At 38.6% G+C, this 20,759-nt stretch overlaps 1 protein-coding gene across 4 annotated transcripts in view; it reads right to left on the bottom strand.

The window, feature by feature from the left end:
• Window positions 1-1,205: 1,205 nt before the first annotated feature.
• The window catches only part of LRRC3B (leucine rich repeat containing 3B), a 60,272-nt gene continuing 40,718 nt past the window's right edge, over window positions 1,206-20,759 (bottom strand). For all 4 annotated transcript variants that reach the window (XM_048951391.1, XM_048951389.1, XM_048951388.1 and 1 more), the window contains exon 2: window positions 1,206-19,138. In XM_048951391.1, the coding sequence (XP_048807348.1) occupies window positions 18,196-18,975 (780 nt within the window). In that variant the 5' untranslated portion in view covers window positions 18,976-19,138 and the 3' untranslated portion in view covers window positions 1,206-18,195. The remainder of the gene's footprint in view (window positions 19,139-20,759) is intronic.

The raw sequence follows: 20,759 nt of genomic DNA, 5'->3' as shown, positions 1-20,759 counted from the left end.
ACAGGAGGCTTTTGGTTCTTGGCTGTTGCACTTGGTTATGCAAACTTGGTAACTCAAAGAGAATGTTTTTGAGGGTCAGATGCTGACTGCTTTTATAGTCCTGTCACAAGCCTCAATGAAGACAGAGACCAGAGCCACCTCTAGGGCAGCTCCTCACTCTGCTGCCATCTGGTCATGTGTAGTTGACAGCCACCTTGTGAATCAAGTGGCTTCTGTCATACCTTTCAAGAAATGCTTAAGCCAAAGATTAGAATGGAAAGTCAGCCCTTTGTATCCACTGCTGGTGCTACGGATACCTCTTGGAGTCAGGCAACACTTGGCTTTCCAGTAAACACTCCTTTAAACATCATCATTTTTCACCCAGCAAAGGTTACTGAAGTAATATGTTGGTGAACAGCATTCAGAGGAAGATAGGATCTTACCATTAATCGCCCCATTTGAAATGAAAAGTCTCCTCCTTACGCACAAGAGGATTTTAGCCTTGTCAGGGTCAATCCATAGGTCTCCCATTAGCATTTTTTTGCTCAATTAATTCTTTCAAGGAATTACCGAACCTACATAGATATTGTGTTATCTAGGTTAAATCAAGAAATATTGTAATAGGAAGTGGTTACACAGGGAAAGGAAGATGAAAAATAGCAGGGACAGGAACTCGGTAAATATGAAGATATAAATAAAAGGACAGGTGCTATCTTCAGTCATATAATGTGACAGGGAGTCAGTAATTGACCTAAAAATAGAGGTGACTAGAAGAAAACACTCTGAAAAGCTCAGTAGAGGCCGTAACCTCAGCTGGTGTAATTCAACATACTTCCACAGAAATCAGCACAGAAGTGAATCACTACAGCATAATAATAAGGACTTATACACTTATGGAAGTGGCAAAAATAGCACTTGTCAGAAAAAATTACTCAAAGCTACAGAAAAATGCTTATTGATGTAGACCACGTCCTGTGAACAGAGCTGTGATTACTATGTTATGCTTACAGTAAAGGCAAGCAATGCATAGACCAGGTTAATTTTAAATAGACGTTAAGCAAGAAACATTTGGTAACTATGATACAGATGGTAACAATCCTAAAAAAGAAGGGATCATGTTTATATTTTCCTCCATGACAGTATTTTTGGAATGACAATGGCTAAATCAGAACAAATACTTAAGTGGATCACACTCAGTTGGATACATATCTGATCAGATTTCAGACTTTGGTTTTTTTTTTTTTTTTTTTTTTCCTTGGATATAATTATCCCAGGCTGATATTGCTGAAGTAAAACTGCTTATCAGAGGCAACTGCTGATTTTAAAGGAGAGACATTCCGTGTCAATCTGCAGACAAAAGGACACTGAAAGTCCATTTCAGATGATCTAAATTTGAATTTCATTTCTTTTGCTTTGAAATGAGATATTAGATCTCAGTTTTATTCTGTTTCAACACTGAACTGCTTAGCTGCTTTTGAATCCCATCCTGGCCAATTTCACTATTGTGAAACCTCGAGAGAGAATAGATGAAGCAATACTAGTTTTCTCTTTTGGTAGATTTTTTTTTTTTTTTCACTTGAATAAAAATGTTTCATAAAGCATGAGAAATTCAGCTCGAAAAGGAGTAAACAGGAGGAGAAGCATGCTTTCTGCCTCTCATGCTAGCCAAGAATACTGCTAAATCTGTGGTTTAATCGCTGACATTTTGTGCAACGGTCTATAATTAAAAGCAGAGTTTTCACCCTAAATGCATCTTATGCAAGCAACATATGTTTTGTGCAATTCAACTTAACTGTTCTGAGTGACTGAAGGAGTAACTTCATTCTTGGAGACCTGAGACTGGGCTGTTTCCTTATGATGCTGTTATGTTTCAGGAAGCCAAGCTCAACATTACCCTTGCCATTACAGAGAGGGAGATGCCCTTGTTGTTGCAAATCACTGTAGTGCTGTGAACTTTCATAGTGCTGCGCAGATTTCACCCCCCTGTGACTACGAGTCCCACTTAAGTAGTCTCGTTTGATTGCTGAGACTCCATGCCTCATGAGGATAAATGCATCCAGAAGTGGTTTTATCCCAGAGTAGCTAAATGCAAAATGCTGTAGCAGACTCAACTCCTCAGGTGCCTTTCTGGGTCATTGCATCCATTTTGCACATTCAAAGGTGAGCTTCCTTCTGTGAACCATTTCAGAATGGCGTACTTTAACACAATGGAGGAATGATAAATGGTAGAAAATGCTCTGTTTTCTGTTACAATAATTCTGTCCAAGCTAACTTGATAGCACAAAAATCACACAGTTTAATCCAAACTTTTAATAGTTTTGAAAACGTGTACTCACAAAACAGAATTTCAGCTTTCCTGAAGACAAATGAAAGCTGTATGGGTGTATTATTTCTAAAGGATTAGCTTAGCCAGAAAGCGTTATGGAAGCATTGTGGTTAACTGGCTTTAAATGGAAGCCAGCAAATTTTTAAACCAATTAAACCAACAGCTTTGATTCATTATTTGCAGTTGAATAGACTAAAGTGAAATAAAACTGACATGCATGCCTTTAGGTTATAAGATAATTTATCAAAAGAGTAGAGGAGTAACATACATACTGTTTTCTACAAGCAGAAGGGAAGGGAAAAAAAAAAACAAAAAACAAAACAAGCAAATTTCAGAACTGGTCAGAACTATCTGGAACATAAGCTTCTTCAGAAAAAGAAAATGCAGATATATATTTTTTTCCACATCATTTTGAATGAGCTCTCCTCAAGTGCCTGGAAATCTCTATTAAGAGCCAAGCGGAAACTTGACACCATATTGATTTTTTTGCTGCATCATCGTGAAACACCACTTAACAGGAAAACACAATAATAACGTTTCTTGTAATATTTCTCCTTTGGTTGGTCTTGTCCAGAAATGTTCTAAGGATTTCTAAAATGTTTTCGATTTTTACCTGAAATACTCTACTGACCCTATCTGTAACCCAACTAATTGTCATCCACCAAGTGTGTATCAGCTGTCACTGCAAATCTCACAGGATGGTGCCAAGTCAGGAGAAAAGTCTGATGTGCAGAAAAAATATATTGATGCTTTGATTATTTGTATTTAAGCGTTTTATGCATTTCTGAAACCACTAAGCTAGACACATGTTTTGTCACCACAGTTTCTTGTACTAGACCCTATTAATATAGCACTTTGTTCAACTCTTGTCTAAAATGAGAGAGTACATACATGCATGAGTATAGTCTGCCTTCTTTTCACAAGAATCTTCTTGCTTCTTGATGGAAATCATAAAATAATAAAGCTTGGAAAAGACCTCTAAGATCATCTTGCTCATCACCACCATACCCCTAAATTATGTCCCTCAGTTCTACACATAGGCATTTCTTGAAGACCTCCAGGGGCAGTGACTCTACTACCTCCCTGGGCAGCCTCCCTGCCAAGGGGAACTACCTCCCTGGCAGTTCCAGTGCCTCACCACTTTTCTGAGAAGAAATGTTTCATAACAGCCAATCTGAACCTCCTGTGATGCAACTTGAGGCCATTCCCTCCCATCCTATCACTGTTCCCTGGAAGAAGTGGCCAATCCCCACCTCGCCACAACCTCCTATCAGACAGTTATAGAGAACTATCAGGTCTCCCCTGAGCCTCCTCCAGATTGAACAATCCTAGTTCACTTAGTTGCTCCCTTTAAGACTTGTGCTCCAGATCCTTCACAGCTTTGTTGCAGCCAGGGGACCAAAACACAGCAGTTGAGTTGTGGCCTCACTAGTGCCAAGTACAGACTATGAATACAAAGTACATAAGCTTTTAACTTTGTAAGCATATGGGGGATGGGCTGAAGATCAAATAGAGGCATAGAAACGCTTGGGAAGCCTCACAGTAGTGTGTTTGTTTCTCTCCTGCTAGAGGCAGGTGCGTTTAAGACTCCGCAGTATCAAGATTGCAGAGCAAGTCTGCAGCAGTGCACCATCTATCAGCAAATCTGTGCAAACATGCTTGGTTAATAAAGGGAAAAATTTTTCTGACCATTTTGTGAAAAAACATCGCAGTCAGATTGTTTGAAGTCCCACTTATTTCATATTTATCAGTCTGTGTGTTCTCCATTTTGACAGAAAATAACTGTCTTCAATATTGACACTGGACTACAACAAGTTTACCTGGCAAAGTAGCCAGCAGAGTTAGCGTTGCTTTGAGACGTTTTAAAACAAGAACTTGATTAGTTAACAGTGCTCCACACTGCCGATATCATTGCTGAGATCATGATGAATACTATTTGCTCTCAAAAGCTGAAAACACTGCATTTTTTTAAACAACTATAGCATTGTTTCAGATGTGATGATATAAGGCCTGTGGCAAGGTATGTGGGAAGAGCTGACATGTTTTTGTAGGCCAGTTGACATAATTGGGAGACAAACAAACAACAATTTCTGCTGCTTTTGCAGTTTGCAAAAGCTTGTCTGTCTGCTGGTTTTTTTTTTTTTCACTATTTTTTTTTCTTCTCAGTTATATCCCCAAGTTTAAGAAATGACAGTACCTTCCCACTTCTAGAATAGGCACGCTAACAAGGGAGAGAAAGTGTGAACATACTTGAAGACTTAGAAAAGTGAAAGATTTTGACAACTTAATTCAAAACCAGTGAACTAAATGGAAATCTTTGCATTAACTTAAGTGCATGGGAGATGATCAAGGACATATTGCATTCTCTTTTATGTAAAGGTTTGCACTTGCTTTGCTCAGATGAACAGCTGTTGCCAGCAGTGGAGTACCTTCATAGATGTTCCCAATATTCATAGGTTTGAGCTGAGGGAAAAGAGTTTAGATAAGGGATTACATTAGGGGACTATGTAAACATAGTTCGTCTTAAGATTCTGTTGTGGGAAAACAAAAGAAAGCCTATACTCCAATCTTTTTTTCCCATGATAACTGCAAACACAAGAGGAAGGTGAAATAGGAGAATCATACAGTGTACGCCAACAAGCCTCAGAAGGTTTGTCTCAGAACAAACAAGCCATTCTGTCATTAGCTGCTTTTGAAGAGCATGCAGATAGACAAATTTATCTTCATGACGAATGTGATACACAAAATGGAAGCACTTCAGTATGTGACATATTTCTAAAGCTAAATATTCCTTGCCAGCTGGTTAATTCAGACTCCATTAAGTTATGATTTGACACCAAGACCTGTGGTTGCAATGAGTGGCCAAGTATCCAAATACTCTGAACCTTTAACCCTTGTTGAGACATTCAAGCAAATGTAGAGACAGGCTGGAGACAGTCCTTGAAAATACAATCAAAAAGCAATGTCCTCTCCTTAAAAGTGGACGTTAACAAGCTGCTTACCTTCTAGAGGGTAGGTCTTGTTAGGTCTTGTTCTCACAATGTTGCAGCTTCTTTTAATCACATGCATTGAAGATGTATTTACCACATCTCATTTAGAAAACAACATCCTCATTGTGGATTTGAATGAATAGATGAAGAAGACCGTTCTGCAGAGCTTGGATTTGCACGTATCTTCAGAGCACTCCCAACACCTCAGCCCCTGCTGGGTTTTGTCATTGCTCTGTACTCTATCTACAAGATCCAATCTTGCTTTCAGCAACACAGGAAAAAACAAACTGAAGTGAAAAGGGAAGAAGTGTTTGACACAAACACCCTGGCACCGGTGATCCAAGAGAATAAATACTTGAGCACTGTACCAGCCCCATGCATGATGGGGGTCCAGACAGTGAGGCAGAAGCAACATGTGCTCTTGCTGATGACCAGGTTGATGACCCACCACACTGGCTGGCAGACTGCCTTTGTGTGGCCCTGCACATTGCCTTTGCCCCACTTATAGCTAGAAAAAGCGGCTCTTAGCTGCTCAATTCCTGTCCACTGACAGGAATATCTCCATAAAGTTCACTCAGTAACTGTGACTGCTGTAGCTCCTGGGTGCAGCGCCCATAGAAAGTACCCTGGGGTTGGCTTCACTCTTCCAGGCTATTCCGCACTTTTGAAATGAAGACTTGCTTTTATTATTTAAAAGAATGCTGCTTTGGTTTCTGTCTTTTACTTTCTTCATTAACAGACATTTCTAAATTTAGGATCATTATTACGAAGATAGTAAAGCAACATTTCTCAAGACAAGTTGTTAATCCCACTGACTTCCAGAACAATCTGAATAATCCAGCTCTGAGTCTCCTCATTAAGGCCAGATTTATAAAATCTTAATCAAATTCTTGCTTGAGACTTTGTAAATCTGGCCTTAATTCAGATACTTAGAGCTGGAACACAGATCCACTCGGAACTTTGGGAAATTAAAAAAAAAATTAAAGCAGCAGATGAAGCCTGTGCACCAAATATTTCTTCCACTGTAGCTGATATGAGAGAACATATGTATTATGTATGGATGGAGCTTGTCTCCCTCATCTATTTGGTGGATAAATTACGGCTGTTGTATAGAGAATGGATGAATTGTATAAAGCTAAAATCTTCCTTCTTTTATCTTACTTTTAGCTTAGACTTATCTGAAATATCTTGAGTGTAGTCTTTCAGTCTTTCCCATCCCTCATAAAGGATATTTATTTTGAGTTCTTCCATCTCCCTGAAGAAGCACAATTGTTATTAAAAATTTTAAGATCTCTTTTATCTGATGTTAATTAGTCACTGAGAAGAATTACGTGCTATCATAGTTTGAATTAAAAACCTTTTCCAGTCTCTTATTTAACATCATCTCAGTTGGCTGTGGCAATTTACCACTTCACTATTTCTCGAGACACTGTAAACTTTTGCAGTTCTTCAATTTCAAAAGTGAAAAACAGGCAAGGGAGAAGGAAAATAAAACTGAGCCATCTGTTTCCTGAACACCTCTCCAGGCATCCTTCATACATCTTTTCCTTTGCGGGTGACCTTTACCAAGGTACATTTGTCTAAAAGTGGAGCAACAGTCCTGTATTTCATCTAGATATTCACAGTCCTTGTTAACATCACGCACCCCAGCAGACAGCTATCACATCCACAACCCCGTTTGAGAATGATAAGGTCCAGGGAGAGGCAGGCAGCAGGTGACAATGGCATATATTTACAGTCCTTGATTATATTTCATGGAATTATAGTGATAACAGCCCTGGAGAAATTCTCATTTCCTTGACAATGATAAGGATCATGGGTAGAGTTGATAACTGTAACTTAAAGAAGTTATGTATGCCTGCAAAACAAGGTCAGTTTTAAATGCAGAATGATTGCTTGTAAACTGTTCCTCTGTAAATTCCTCATAGGAGCAAAAGACATAATATCGGGGTTGTAATCACTGGTGATAATTCACCTCTGGTTCAGAAGTGCAGTTTTTAAGTTAAGCCAAAGCCCGATACTTACATTTTAAAGTTGTGTAATTCTTTTAAATCATATTAGATTAGTAAGGCACTATTAGAAGGCTAGGGAGGTATGTCCTCAGTCAACCGAAAAACATTTGCCTTTTAGCATGAAAGGCACAGTATTTTAGAAGCTTGCTAATCAGACCCTGTTTACTAACAGTTAACATCAATTGTAAAACATTTTCAGGGAAGATTTAGCTGTAACATGCTAGGAAGGGGTGAGAGAGTAAGAAACTGGGAGAAAAATATCAGAAAATACAGTTCAGTACAAGTCATTTTGCATTAACAAGATACCATTCACCCTGCCAAGTACAATACTATTCACACACATGCAAACATATATGTATGTATATTCAGGTAGATTAATTATTCCACTGCCAGATTTCCAAAGGGGAAATAAATAGCAAAACTACTATGGTCATAATAGACCATACTAATAGGCATATTACTATATACATAATATAATAATACATAATACTAATAGACTTCTCACTGTGCCTCTGTCATTGCAGTATGCAATCATGCTTTTACAAGAAGGAGTAGAGACTTGGGACTTTTATTTGACCCTAGTACTTTCTACTTAGATTATAACTAACTCATACTAACCTTGCTTAATTGGCCTTGCAGTGCAAATGACATTTTTAATATTGTAATGATTCCTCTAGGGGAAAAAAAAAAAAAAACAACTTACAAAATTCCTGTTGGCCTCCATAGCCTTTGGACTACAATGCAGGAGCACTGCTGCCTTTAAGTTGGAAAAACACTTCACATAGGTGCTCCTTATCCTTCTAATGACTGGTAAAATTCTAAGACTTTTCAGTATTCACTGGAGATCATAATTATAATGAGATTCTCTTTGTTATCTACCAAGCCTTGAAGCTCTCATCATTTGAGGGGAAGCACATGTCTCTATTCTTTTTCTATTTAGCTGATTGTTAAAGTTTATGCCGAAAGAAGCTTGTGCCAACTCAAGCTCTAGTATCAGTATCTTTTCCCCTAACAAGAATTCATAAGTACAACTGAAGTAGGAACAAAAGCTTCAAACCAGCTGAGCCAAATATTCCCCCCAGATTACCTCAGCCTTCTTTCCTTCATGCTTGGTGAAGATGCTAGCAGTTAGAAATATGTCTTTTATGATGACTTTCCCCATGATAAATGAGAATAGCACCTTTGATTTTAGTGGAAATACTTTAAAATTCTGTACATAAGAATCTGACCCTCTACTCTTTTTCCTTACATCCAAAAAAGCAGCACAGTAAGGGCAGGTAGTCTCCCTTTTTAAAAGAAAAGCTAAAGAAGGGAGAAGCATGAAAGGGATGATTTGATTTGTATAGCCTGTTCCCTCCTTCACTACATCATCTCTGTATTTCCAAAGACAGGTATAGCTGGTTTAAATGCCCTTATGTGGGAGAGCAGAGCAGGGACATTATTTACAATTTACTGCCTGGAAAGAGAAATATCTCTCTTCTTCAGAGTAGATGGGGGTCAGGCAGGAAAGAGCCAAGTCTCAGCCAAGTGGCCGCGGTGGCAATGTAGCTGGGTTTAACTGACTTAGCAGCCACCACGGAGGCTAGCACATCATCCCCACCAGTCTGCTTATTGGGATCCAGCCTTGCAGTGGCTGTAAGCAGGTCTGGCAGAAGAATATATCCTTCTGACCCAGGTTCCCATTCCAAGGAGGCCCCAGAGCATGCCGCTGAAGAGAAACTTCTTAGCTAGGACAGGTGAGACTGGGGAGCATGAGCATCCTGGTATCCCTCCCTACCCAGCACAAACAGAAACAATGGCAGTGGTGTTATGGAAAGTAGAAAACAAGCCACAGCATCAGCAACGCTCTCTGAATGAAAAATCCTCACACAGAGCATCCTTACCAGGTATTCCTTCCCCCTCTGCAGACAGCTGGACTTCTCCTGTTTGCACACTATCGGGTTACAGAGCTGTCCTGACTTTTCCAGAAATTCTCCTAACCTCTTCCATCTATTCAGATCCTTCATCCATACCAGCTGCTCCTCTCTCCCAAGCACAGGGATCACATTCCCATCACTCCTGACCCTGCCCACTACGTGACCACTCCATTCTCATAGAAGATGAAGTCTATGCATGGAAACACAATGTCTGACAAACAAGCACATAGGTTGCCATGCCCACTTTGCCATTAAAGTGGCAAAGTGCAACTGTCAGACATACTAAGTTGCTCAGAGGCAGGTGCCCCAGCTTTGGGCATGGAGGATATGGCTGACTCCTTGCCCTGAGGAAGTGGCCCCAAGCAAAAGCAGCTTGGCAGGCTCAGACATGACACAGAACATGCAGCAATTAAGTGTGTCTTTGCTATGGAAGTGATAAGTAATCATTTAATTACTGTGCTTTCATTTTTACAGAAAAAGTTCCAGTGTTAGGCCACTAAGAAAACAGAAGACTTTTAAAATAATCAGGAACCTTTTGCATCAATACTGGAGTAGCACAGTCATGGTGAACACACTGTCCCTCTCCCCATCCACACCTACACGCTTGTGGATAGCTTCCCTGGGACATTGCTACCACCCAGGCTGCATACGACTAATTCAAATGCAAGGCATTTTGATTCCCACTCTCCTACCAGCAGCAACCAGCTGAGTCAGATGATGCTGTGCCCATCCAAGTACACACACGTGTCAGACAGGAGGCTGGAAGAGCTGAAGTACGTAGTCTTGATCCAAAGCAGTTCTGCACAACCCGGCTAAAGAGTTGGTGTTTCAAACCAACTCCATCACAAACAGCTTCACCAGGCTTGCAGTGACAGGTGCCACTGGCCCACTCTCCAATTCCTCAGCTAGATCATGCCACATCTTTCATGGGCACATTTTCAGTTCATACTTAAAAGATTCTTCTTTATTATGCTTCATTCAACATCTGCAGCAGAAAATGCATGCTGCCAAACACCTAGTGCTCACAGAACATGTGCTCAGTCACCACCCATATACACCTCTATCAGCTACAGCAAACTGCCACACAATGGTATGTTATAAAAAATCTACTGGCATCAGAAGGGAAAGCACTACAGCACTGTATAAAGACTTACCTGCAGGATTTTCCAAATGTAAAGTGTATTTAATCATTGCATCTCTGTGGGTTTTCAGCATAGCTCAGCTCTGAAAGACTCACTTTTCTCAGCCCAAATGATCTGTTCTCTCTGTTAAGCCTGGCCTCTATTTACTGAGGCTGTCAGAGGTCAGAAATGAAATGCATGTCAGGTCTCCTCAGGTCCACAATTATGTACTACCGTATTTCTAATTGAGGTAATTTCCATGAAAGACCTTTCTTCCATGCCCTCAGGAGAGCCAGAAAATTCAGAGCTTGTTTCTTCCAAGATAACTTTCTGCTCACCTCCATAATGCTGTTCATGGAGGACACAATGGTGCAGAACAGCAGTAATTGAGGAAAAATACTGGAATACAAGCATTTAACCAATAATGGTAGTTATTTTCCAGCAGCCTGCTGACTCTAGCGATTTTGCTAAAAAGTAACTTTGTGACTGATGCTGACTGAACACATTACTGGAAGCCAATAACCTGCAGCCAACCTGCTTTAATACCATCATTTTTTTATAGGCTGAAAAGGACCATTACCGTATCCATTCACTTCCGGATTCCAGAGAGGCCTACGTACAGCCAGGTACAAAATGGTACAGTCTGTATTTTATCACACAAGCAATACAAAGCAAAGAAAACTGACATTGCTATTGACCACCAGCTTAAGGTGGTCCCTCATTGTCACTACAAAGTCTGAAGGTGCATCACTGCAAAATGGCGTGATACCATTATTTAGAGGTAAATCCACATTAACACCTGAAGTATAATCACTCCTTGCGCTCTCTATCAATAAACATTTATTGGAGAAATACTGATCCCACTGAAGGCAATGTCAAAACTGCTAACTTACAATCCAGAGTGTGTTCCTGGATTTGGGAAAGAAGTCTGCAGATAAAGAAAACTCTATATCAAGTTAGGCTGGGAATGTAAATTTAAATGTAAAGATTTATGAAAGGTACTTTAAAACATTATACAGTAACAACGGTTGTACTAAACAACAGTGACTGCACCTGGATAAGGGTAGGAGGTTTTGTATTCTGTAACAGCAAACAAGTCTGCCTGTAGCTCCTGAAATAAGGTAGCAAAAAGATGTGTGGGTTGCCCCTCACACACCCACATTAAGAATACAAACAGTATCTACCTGACAACCTGAAATCTCTCCAGAAGAATCTTAATTCAGCAGTTCTTTTCTTTGGCCACTAAATTTAATTAACAGGGCACAGAAGTATCATCTAGAGCTTGTTACACTCACAGTTCTTCCTTCAGCCAATGTGATATGCTCCCATCTTCTCTGCTGCTGACAGCTCCATTTGTAAGAGTCTTTGCAGAAAGCAAATGTTAATCTGGCTAAGGTAGAGAAATGAAAAATTGGTAAACCATGAAATGCAGTGTTGAGCACAAAGCTAATCCCCAGAGGAAGAAACAAGAATGGGTGTTAGTTTATTTGTTTTTCTTTTTAACTTTGTTGAACTTTGATCTATGAAGAAGATTTGAAAATTCTGGAGGTTTTTTTTTTTCATTCCTAGATTTCTCTTTGCTTCTTTATATTAAAAACTTTTAGAGTCATCTAAAAAGGAGCAAAGTTTCATGGTCATACCTATGTAAGGAAAATTATAATTTTACATATTATAATATTTCCTAAATTTCTATGAACAGAAACATACAAATAGACCATAGTGAAGACAAAATTTAACTAATATGTTAAAATTCCTTTGCCTTTTTAACACTGATAGATTAGGTTTGCATTTGAAGATCTATTTTTTTGTAAATGAAGAGGGAGCCTTAAAAAGGCTAGTGATTATGATTATGAGACAAAGACTAATAATTACAAGGGATATAGATATTTAAACAGATTGTTTAACATATGGATTTTTTTTTTCTACCTCAGTGGCCAGTTTAATCTGCCACTAACAGACTTTGGAAATTGCTCTCTCTTTATAAATTCTGCAAGCAAACTGCCCCACAGAACCAGTCAAAATGAATGTTTGAAACCTAAAGCAGCACAAAGAATGATACAGATGTTTGAATTCACAAATAATTGTCTGTTTCTCAAGTTTCCCTCCAGTAGTGAAAGCTTAAAACGATCCATTTTTCATTCCCGAGATTATGCTGGCTTTAGCAGCTGTATTCAACTTCACAGCCATCTAAAGAAAACTCCTTCAAGGGGCGTAGATATCTCCTAGGAGAAAAACATGGCCAAACACACTGCAGTGCCAAAAACCTACTCATTAATAAGTGCAGAAGGGAGAACAGATCCAGGGATATTAGTCATGTTTCCACTCTCCAGCCTTTACAAACAGGACTGAGCTAAAAGTCATTACATCATTCACCTATCCATTTTTATTTCTAGAAAATTGTATCACTTTCTGTGAGCCAGAAAGAAAAAAAAGATTGTTCACAAAGGTTGGTAGTAGCTCTATATGGTAACCGATGGGTTCGACTAAGGATTTAGAAAGAGAGGAGGATGATGAGCCATGCCACTCATCCCGTTTTCTTTCTTGTACTCTGCAGCTGGTGTTGGGACTACAGGAGGCTCAGAAGCAGTACCAATCACATCTCCAATCAACAAAGCAACCTGCTTCATGGAAATAGGGCAATGAAAACATCCAAAAGACTTCATATTTTATCTACGTGTGTAAACAAGGAAATATGAAAGAATTTGAGAGGCATATGGATAAACTGCACGCATGCATACTCGCATTATATTTCACATGCACAGAACACATATTTCATATGTTAACATGGAATGGCATCTGCAGTCTGAATTTGATGCTTATTAGTTGTTTTCACTCTTCAAATTAACTGACTTGTGCATTAATCAATACTAAAGATGCCCAGGTGTTTCTCCATCACATTGAAGAAATCACGCTTTCCACAATCCCATCTTTGAATATTTGTTTCTTTTCACTGCAGTGTCCTGTGTTTTATCACTTAAATGCACGTGCTGTAACAAAACACGTGTTTTTTAAAAAACACCTTAATCTTTAACTGCTGTAATTTCTGTTGCAAGAAACAGAGATAAATCCTTCTGAAATTATTTTTTGTGTTCTACTCCAGGTTGATGGTTGGACTAGATAGATTTATTGCTCTTTCCAACCTTAATAATTCTGTGATTCTACCATCCCATCCTCTCTCATCTGACTCCATGCTGTAGAGACTCTGTTTTTGACCTCTCCTCCTGTGGAAACCACCTCATATTCTTGATGATCTTACTGCCTTTTTCTTCTGTAGTTCTAGATGACAGATTTATGGAAATGAGAAGAACTTGAAATGAAAGCAGTGCTCCAAATGTGGATTTCTCACAGATTTTATGCAGTGGTTTGTAGCGCTGTTCTACTATGCTGCTGGGTGGTCTATTTCTCTTGTAGCAATTTCTGGTGTTTATCGTTGAAAATCTTCTTCCATAACATTTGTCCAAGCTACCCAAACTGCTCCTTCAATAACCAGATCAGTTCTTGGCCCTTACTAAGACACGATTCCTATTTCTGGTGTGCTTGGAAGAAAAAAGTAGCTTATTGTTTTCTTTGTTACCTTGCCTTTATATCTAACTGTACCACAATTTACACTTCACTTCTACCTTCCTCCTACAGATTGCACTCCTACAATTTAATGACTATGTTTTTAATTCCCAAGAGTCTCATTTACTCCTGTTCAGCAGTGCTAGCTTCTTTTTCCAAGTGTAGAAGTAGAATGACACTCTTTTTAATTGATTTAGATTTATATTGTTACTAAGCATCACACAGAAACATGCTGCAAGATTCCATGATACCATTAAGCATTTTAGTCTACAACTAATCCTTTTACTTAACCTTTCAAATTGAGAAACACTGTGGTGGATATTCTGCATGGCATCTCTTTATTAGAACAGAACTCTTGCATATCCTCACTGGTCTTCCCATCACTGTATGCTGCATGTGTACTTGCAGTGCCTCAGTAGCACTGTAATACTACGTAATTAGTTTGCCCTTTCAGAGAGGATCACGAGGACCAACACTGAATGTATAATAAAACTGCATAAGTATCAGAGCTGCATACTCACAACAATGTATGTAGAAAAGAGATGCTGCAACTGAAAATCACTCCCTCCTCAGCAATGCATATTAAAAGATCTTCTGCCTGTCAGGAAACTGTTTCTCCTCAAAAGAACTGGTCAATATGTCCACCCACTACTAATGCTGTCTGTTTCCTCCTTCCTGCTTTGGACTCATCCAGACATACTTGGAATAAAATCTGTCCCTTGATGAGATTTCCATGGCAGCACTGAACTCAGTGGAAACTGCCGCAGGGATGGCAGCCCTTGAAAGTTATGAGAATGCTGATGCAAAATGTTGCTACTGAAGAATCACAAAGGTTGGAAAAGACCTCAAAGATCATCTAGTCCAACCATCAGCTTGGCATTGAACATAAAAAATAACTTTGGAAGTTATAAGCACCATGCCACTAAAACATGTCCCTCAGTGCTACATCTACACATCTTTTGAACATTTCCAGGAACTCTGCCATTTCCCTGAGCAGACTGTTCCAACACTCCATCACTCTTTCTGAGAATAAATTTTTCCTAATATCCAACCTGAACCTCCCCTTGTGTGACTAAAGGCCATCTCTTGTCCTTTTGCTGTTACCTCACAGAAGCCACTTAAAACATAATGTATTTTAATGGTGAAGGTATTTTTATCTAATTCCACATAAAACTGAGAACAGAATTAAGACAAAGATTGAGTAAATATATACAACATATAGAATAAAATATGAGTCTAAATAATGCAGCCAAAATGCACCATTGTTCTTCACCCACAGAACATAGTAATAGTACAAAATTAGCAGAGAAAAATCAGAATTCATTTTAAGGAGAATAAGCAAGCTGAGAGACGTATCTTTAACCATTTAGAAACAAACAACAGGACATTTTTTTTTTATTTTAAGTCAACTAAAGTCAGTCACATTTAAGCTGTTGAGCTCTAGCCCTGCTTTTTCTATCAGTCACTGTGTTATGCATTTCCCTCTTTATCTTCTGTCATATACAATCTCCTGTGACTATGGAAACATCCAGTTCCTATCATCTGTATTTATGTGCTAAGATATCACAGCTAGAAACATACTGACTTACTCAATTTTGAGTTAAACTATTTTGGAAAATAACCCCTTAAAATGTCACACCAAAAAAAGCTTAAAAAGTTTTTGCCATTGACTTCAAAGAGCACACAGAAATTATGGGCAGAAAGTGTGCCATAAGCATGATAAAAATAAATTTCTTAGTCTAAAAATTCCTACTCTTTTGCTGCTTCTTTTCATTGAAATAAACAAATGTAACTCAAATACTTGCGTTGTCATGAATACCAGCACTACTGAGTCCACATACCTGAGGCACAGTGATTTAATTCTTTTCCATCATCAGCTAAATTCAGCTTGAGGAGTTTGCATCTACTGGCTGTCAAAGCACTACGTCGATTCTTAGATTTTTAACAGAGATTTCACTACTGGCTTTAAAAGAAAAGAGAAAAATATGTGAAGAGATGTTTGATGGGGAATCTACTACAGAAAATCAATACACCCAGAGAACTAATATGAAACCAGCCTTTATGAGCCATTCTACAGAGTACAGCTGAACTGGGTTTAAATTGGTTTCAGTCAGGATTTATAACTCCTGGAGTCATTAGCTCAACTGGTGTAAAACAGTACTGTCCAGAACTGTCATTCTGGAACATGTAAAAGGGTGGAAAAAATTGGAAAAACTAAAATATTTTGCTGTCTCAGTCAGTCTGGGGGAAGAGCCCTGTATGTTGACATTTTAAATAAGCCCTGCTTGAAAACAAATTTCAAAACCTAGAAGTGGCAGGCTCTCAAGAATTTTGTAAATATTGCTATTGAAGTCACTTTGTCCAAATTTTCTGGAGGAATTCCTGTACTTAGTTGTGAGCAAAGAGCACTGAGTTTCAGAGTATGTTAGCACCTCCTGTGTACTCTCTTCCTTTAGCTAGTTCCCCTGCCTTTTCCAGAATGAATACACCCAAAATAACACTTGAGCAGCACAAACATAGAAACAACACAAATTTTACCCTGAAGGCGATTTTACAGAAAATAAGAGAATTATATCAAGGAATGAACTTGGCTCCACCTATACACAGGCCTCACAGGTGTGTGTGTGTCCTTGCATAGAGATGTCCTATTGGGCAAGGTTTGGTATGCTGCCTGTACAACATCTTATCTGACCCTTTCAGATTCACATTTGTATTTACCCCAACTGCTTTTGGCTCCTGCAAGAGGTCACACAGAGCTGGATGCACTTCTGCAACAGTGGAAAATTTGCTAAGATAGAATCTAAAAAATGGATCATATAAAATGCAAACTTAACAAGATGCATAACCACCAACTTGCTTTCCTCAGAAAAAATAAATAAATAAAATCAAAAAAGGAGAAAAAAAAAAGTCCCTATTGTAACAAATTTTAAAAGTGCTATTTTTTTAATAGTGCTCCTGAAAGAAAAAACATAAACAAGAATGTGGCCTCTAAAATCTAAAAGATTATGGTTTTAACAGAAACAATCTACATACTATGTTGGATTTAAAAAAAAAAAAAATTTAAGGCTGTCCTTTAAAACTTGTTTTTCCAAAGCAATATTTTTTACACTTTTTAATCCACACTGCTACAATCCATATTTCAGTGTAACTTAGGCTGGATCTAAAGGGACTGTGAAATAAACATCATTTCATTATGCTGATAAAGAACAATAGAAATGTTGCGAATTTGCTCCTTTCGTTTGCGAAAAAAAGAAAACTATCATATTCCTGGAGACAGCAGGGCTACAAAACAACCATTTTATACTCAAGGCTGAGTTAACATCATTAGTTTGCTACTTTGTTAAGCATTAATCCATAGGATAATATAAAAATATTTTTCTAACATGCAACAGAACATGCTCAGCCTACATCCTCATTTCCTTTGTTCAGCCTCTTAAAAAGATGATGCCACTTAGAATTGTGAGGCCATATACAGATTTTAAAAACTAATTTTATTTATTTTTTTCCCCATCACTGTCGGTTGTTCAGTTTGAACACTATGACTAAATTTGCTTTTGCCATCCTGCTGTCTTCTCCAGTCCTCAGGACACCCACTTGAAGCTTGTGGGTGTATGATGAAAACTGTCCACATTTCCCCACTTACCTCTTATTGGTATCCTCAAATGTTGCTCCTTCATCTCGGTTTCTCCCCAGCACTTCCAACACACCCTCCAGGTTCCTACACAATTTTCCATGCCTTTCTCCTGAACTCAGAGCACTTTGCTATCCCCATATTGTGTTCCTCTCCTATCCCAAAAATCAGCTGCCATTCACCAGCTCTTCATGGGGGGAAAAGTGCCTTTTGGGAACTCTCTACTGTTGTACCTCTCATAGCCCATTTCATCATGGCTCTCATTCTCCACCTCACAAGCACTGATCATTTCCTAAAGTGCCCTGGCACCAGACAGGTTTCTGATCAATAAATAACTCTGTTTTACATGGTTCAAATTTACGCTTTTATTTGTCTTTTTTAAATTAAAAAAATAAATTTCATTATTAAATAGTGGAATGGGTCTAAACTAAGGTTTACATATTAATTCACTTGCTTTAGAATTCCAGAGAAACAATTAGAGTATACCGCCCAGACAAAACTCTCTGTTAGAAAGCTCAACAGTGGCGTAATTCAGTTAAACGGGGGGAAAAAAAAAAAAAAAGTCTTAATGATTACAATGAATGTTAGAAGTAAACCTCTGGTGTTGGTGTCATCCGAATCCATTTTCCATCGCAAAGGCAGTCATTGTATTCGGAATACTATACCACAGTGCTAATGTCATCAGCTTCATCTGGTTTCTTTTGCCTGCTTGGCAGGGATTTCAAGTATTCAAGGTGCCTCCTTGCATCCTCCTGATTTTGCCGGACGTAATAAACCACATATGAGATCACCATGGTGAACCAGCCAAACATAGTGACCAGCATGGCGTAATCGGTAGTCTTTTTGGGAAGGTTACAGAGGTCAGCATCATTGGCAGCATTGAGGAATGGCCTCCCAGCGTGTTCATCCAGCACAGAGGTCTTGCAGATGACATTGTTGGCCGTCTCATGGTTGACGGCCATACTCCTCAATACCTGCTGCAGTGTGCAGTCGCAGTGCCATGGGTTGTTTGCAATCCTGGCTCTGGCCTTTAAGTTGTTGAAAGCGTTTTTGTGCACACTTTGAATCCTGTTGTCGGACAAATCCAGAGTCTGCAAAGTTTCTGCCACCCCTTTAAATGCATGTTCATCTATAAATTCAATCCCGTTTTTCGATAAATTGAGGACTCTCAGTTGGTGCAAATCCTTAAAAATTTCATTGGGGATAGATGTTATCTGATTGGAGTCCAAATAAAGTAAGACTGTTTCTGGTGGAAGATCTCTGGGTATCTCCTTGAGGTTTGCATTGCTACAGCTGACATTTAAACCTCCAGAGTGAGAACAGAGGCAGCCTTTTGGGCACATACTGGCAGAATGAAAGCACAGTATCATGAGGACAAAACTTTGTAAGAGTAGACACATGGAGAGGGAACGAGTTAACCACAGGTCTACCAAATGCATGCTGGGATGTCAGCATAATCACACGACCATTTCTCATTCAGCCAAAAGTGGTGGGAAAAGGATCGGCGAAGCTGAAGTGTGGCTTCATTTTCTTCAGTGGGATTAGTAAAAATTGACTAACATGTGGACTTCCTCATGGTCATTACTCTTCTTAAAAACACACCTGCAAAGAGGAAAAAAGGTTCCTTATACCATAAACTCCAATTCCAACTTTTTTTTTTTTTAAAGAAATAAAATGAAGTGAAAGGCAACACCACAACACAAAATAAATGATCTATTGTCCTACCACTGCAACAGAGTATTTATTCAAGTACCTCCTATTAGCATTAAAATGAGTTTAGTACATAAATCCCTGGGACGTTTTTAGGAGGATAGACTAAACTCAGTCCAAATTGCACCGGCTTAGGCTTTAATACTTATTAAAGAAGGCACTGTTGTTTTTTTTTGTTTGTTTGTTTGTTTTTGTGTGTTTTGTTTTGTTTTTTCAAACCAGACTTTTCTAAAATATCCATAAAAGTAAATCACATTTTCCCTCGCTAATGTAGGAGATGCATTAGCAGAAGTTAGGATTTGGATCTCCAGAAATAATGACAGGCAAGTGAGGCAACAGTGGTGGTTAATGTGAACTTATCTCAAAACAATTTATGTTATTTTTGGTCCAAATCAAAGTATCACAGCAGGGAAATATTTAAACTATATCCATAACAATATCATCGATAAACTAGTAAACTAAATAATATTGGAAGTCACCACAAACATTCATCATCTCCCTGCTGTCTGCCCATTTCTTTCTTGCTGCATTCTCATTTCCTGTACCTCTCAGTATTTTGTGAGCTACTGTTGAGACCCACAGAAATCACTTACACCACTAGTTTCTTGAAAATTTTCTTTACGTTTAAGATAGAAAGAAAGAAAGAAATGTAGCAGTTGCCAAAAACTCTCAGCCTCCCCACATTAAATAAACCTCACACAAAACTATGTGCAAGCCAAACAAAAAGTTATTCATGGCATGTAATTTGCTAATAGAACACATGAAAAATATTGTTCCTTCTCCCCTTGCAAGTTGGCTTAAAAATAGTAAATATCCAGAAGCTTTTCCATTTTCTTCTTTAATTGGAACACAAATACAGAAGTCTGAAATGCTGACCTATAAGGTTGGAAAGACAACCTCATTTATTTTTTCCCCTATTATGGCAAACTACAAATTTCTAACCACAACAGGTCCATTTGTTTTCACGCACATGCCCCGCTCTGTCTTTGTAGCAGCTTGGATATTTGCAGCCTTCAGGTTGTATTTACATATAAATGAATTTTTTTTTTTCCAGCACACAATGTAGTCTGCTGAACAACAAAATCCCTGCAGGAAGGATGTGTGCAATTCTATGGGAAAAAGAAGAAATTGTATTGCACTCATAGCAGAATTCACATACTAACTGCAGTTCTGGCACATCACAGTCATACAGATTAAATGTGTCACAGAGTACTTCAAACCTACAGTTCAATTTTTATTTATCCCTTCTTGATGACTGTCAGAATGTCAGTAACCCTACAGGAAAAAACATCTTATGAGTATGCATGTTATGCGTGGCTACTTCATTTCTACAGCTTGGAAATGGAAAAAGAACATGTTTCATTGCAACTTCCTGTATCACTACTTGTCAGCTTATTTACTGATCAAGAGAGAGATTGCCCAAGAAGATAAACAGAAAGCTTATGCTTGGGCTCTGCAGCATGAAGGGCCCCTACCCTGAAATTTCTTTCTTTTCTTAAATAGAAAGGGAATT

Source organism: Lagopus muta, chromosome 7, assembly GCF_023343835.1.
Source record: "Lagopus muta isolate bLagMut1 chromosome 7, bLagMut1 primary, whole genome shotgun sequence".
NCBI classification, from domain to species: Eukaryota; Metazoa; Chordata; class Aves; order Galliformes; family Phasianidae; genus Lagopus; species Lagopus muta.
This window is presented reverse-complemented; position numbering and strand designations above follow the sequence as displayed.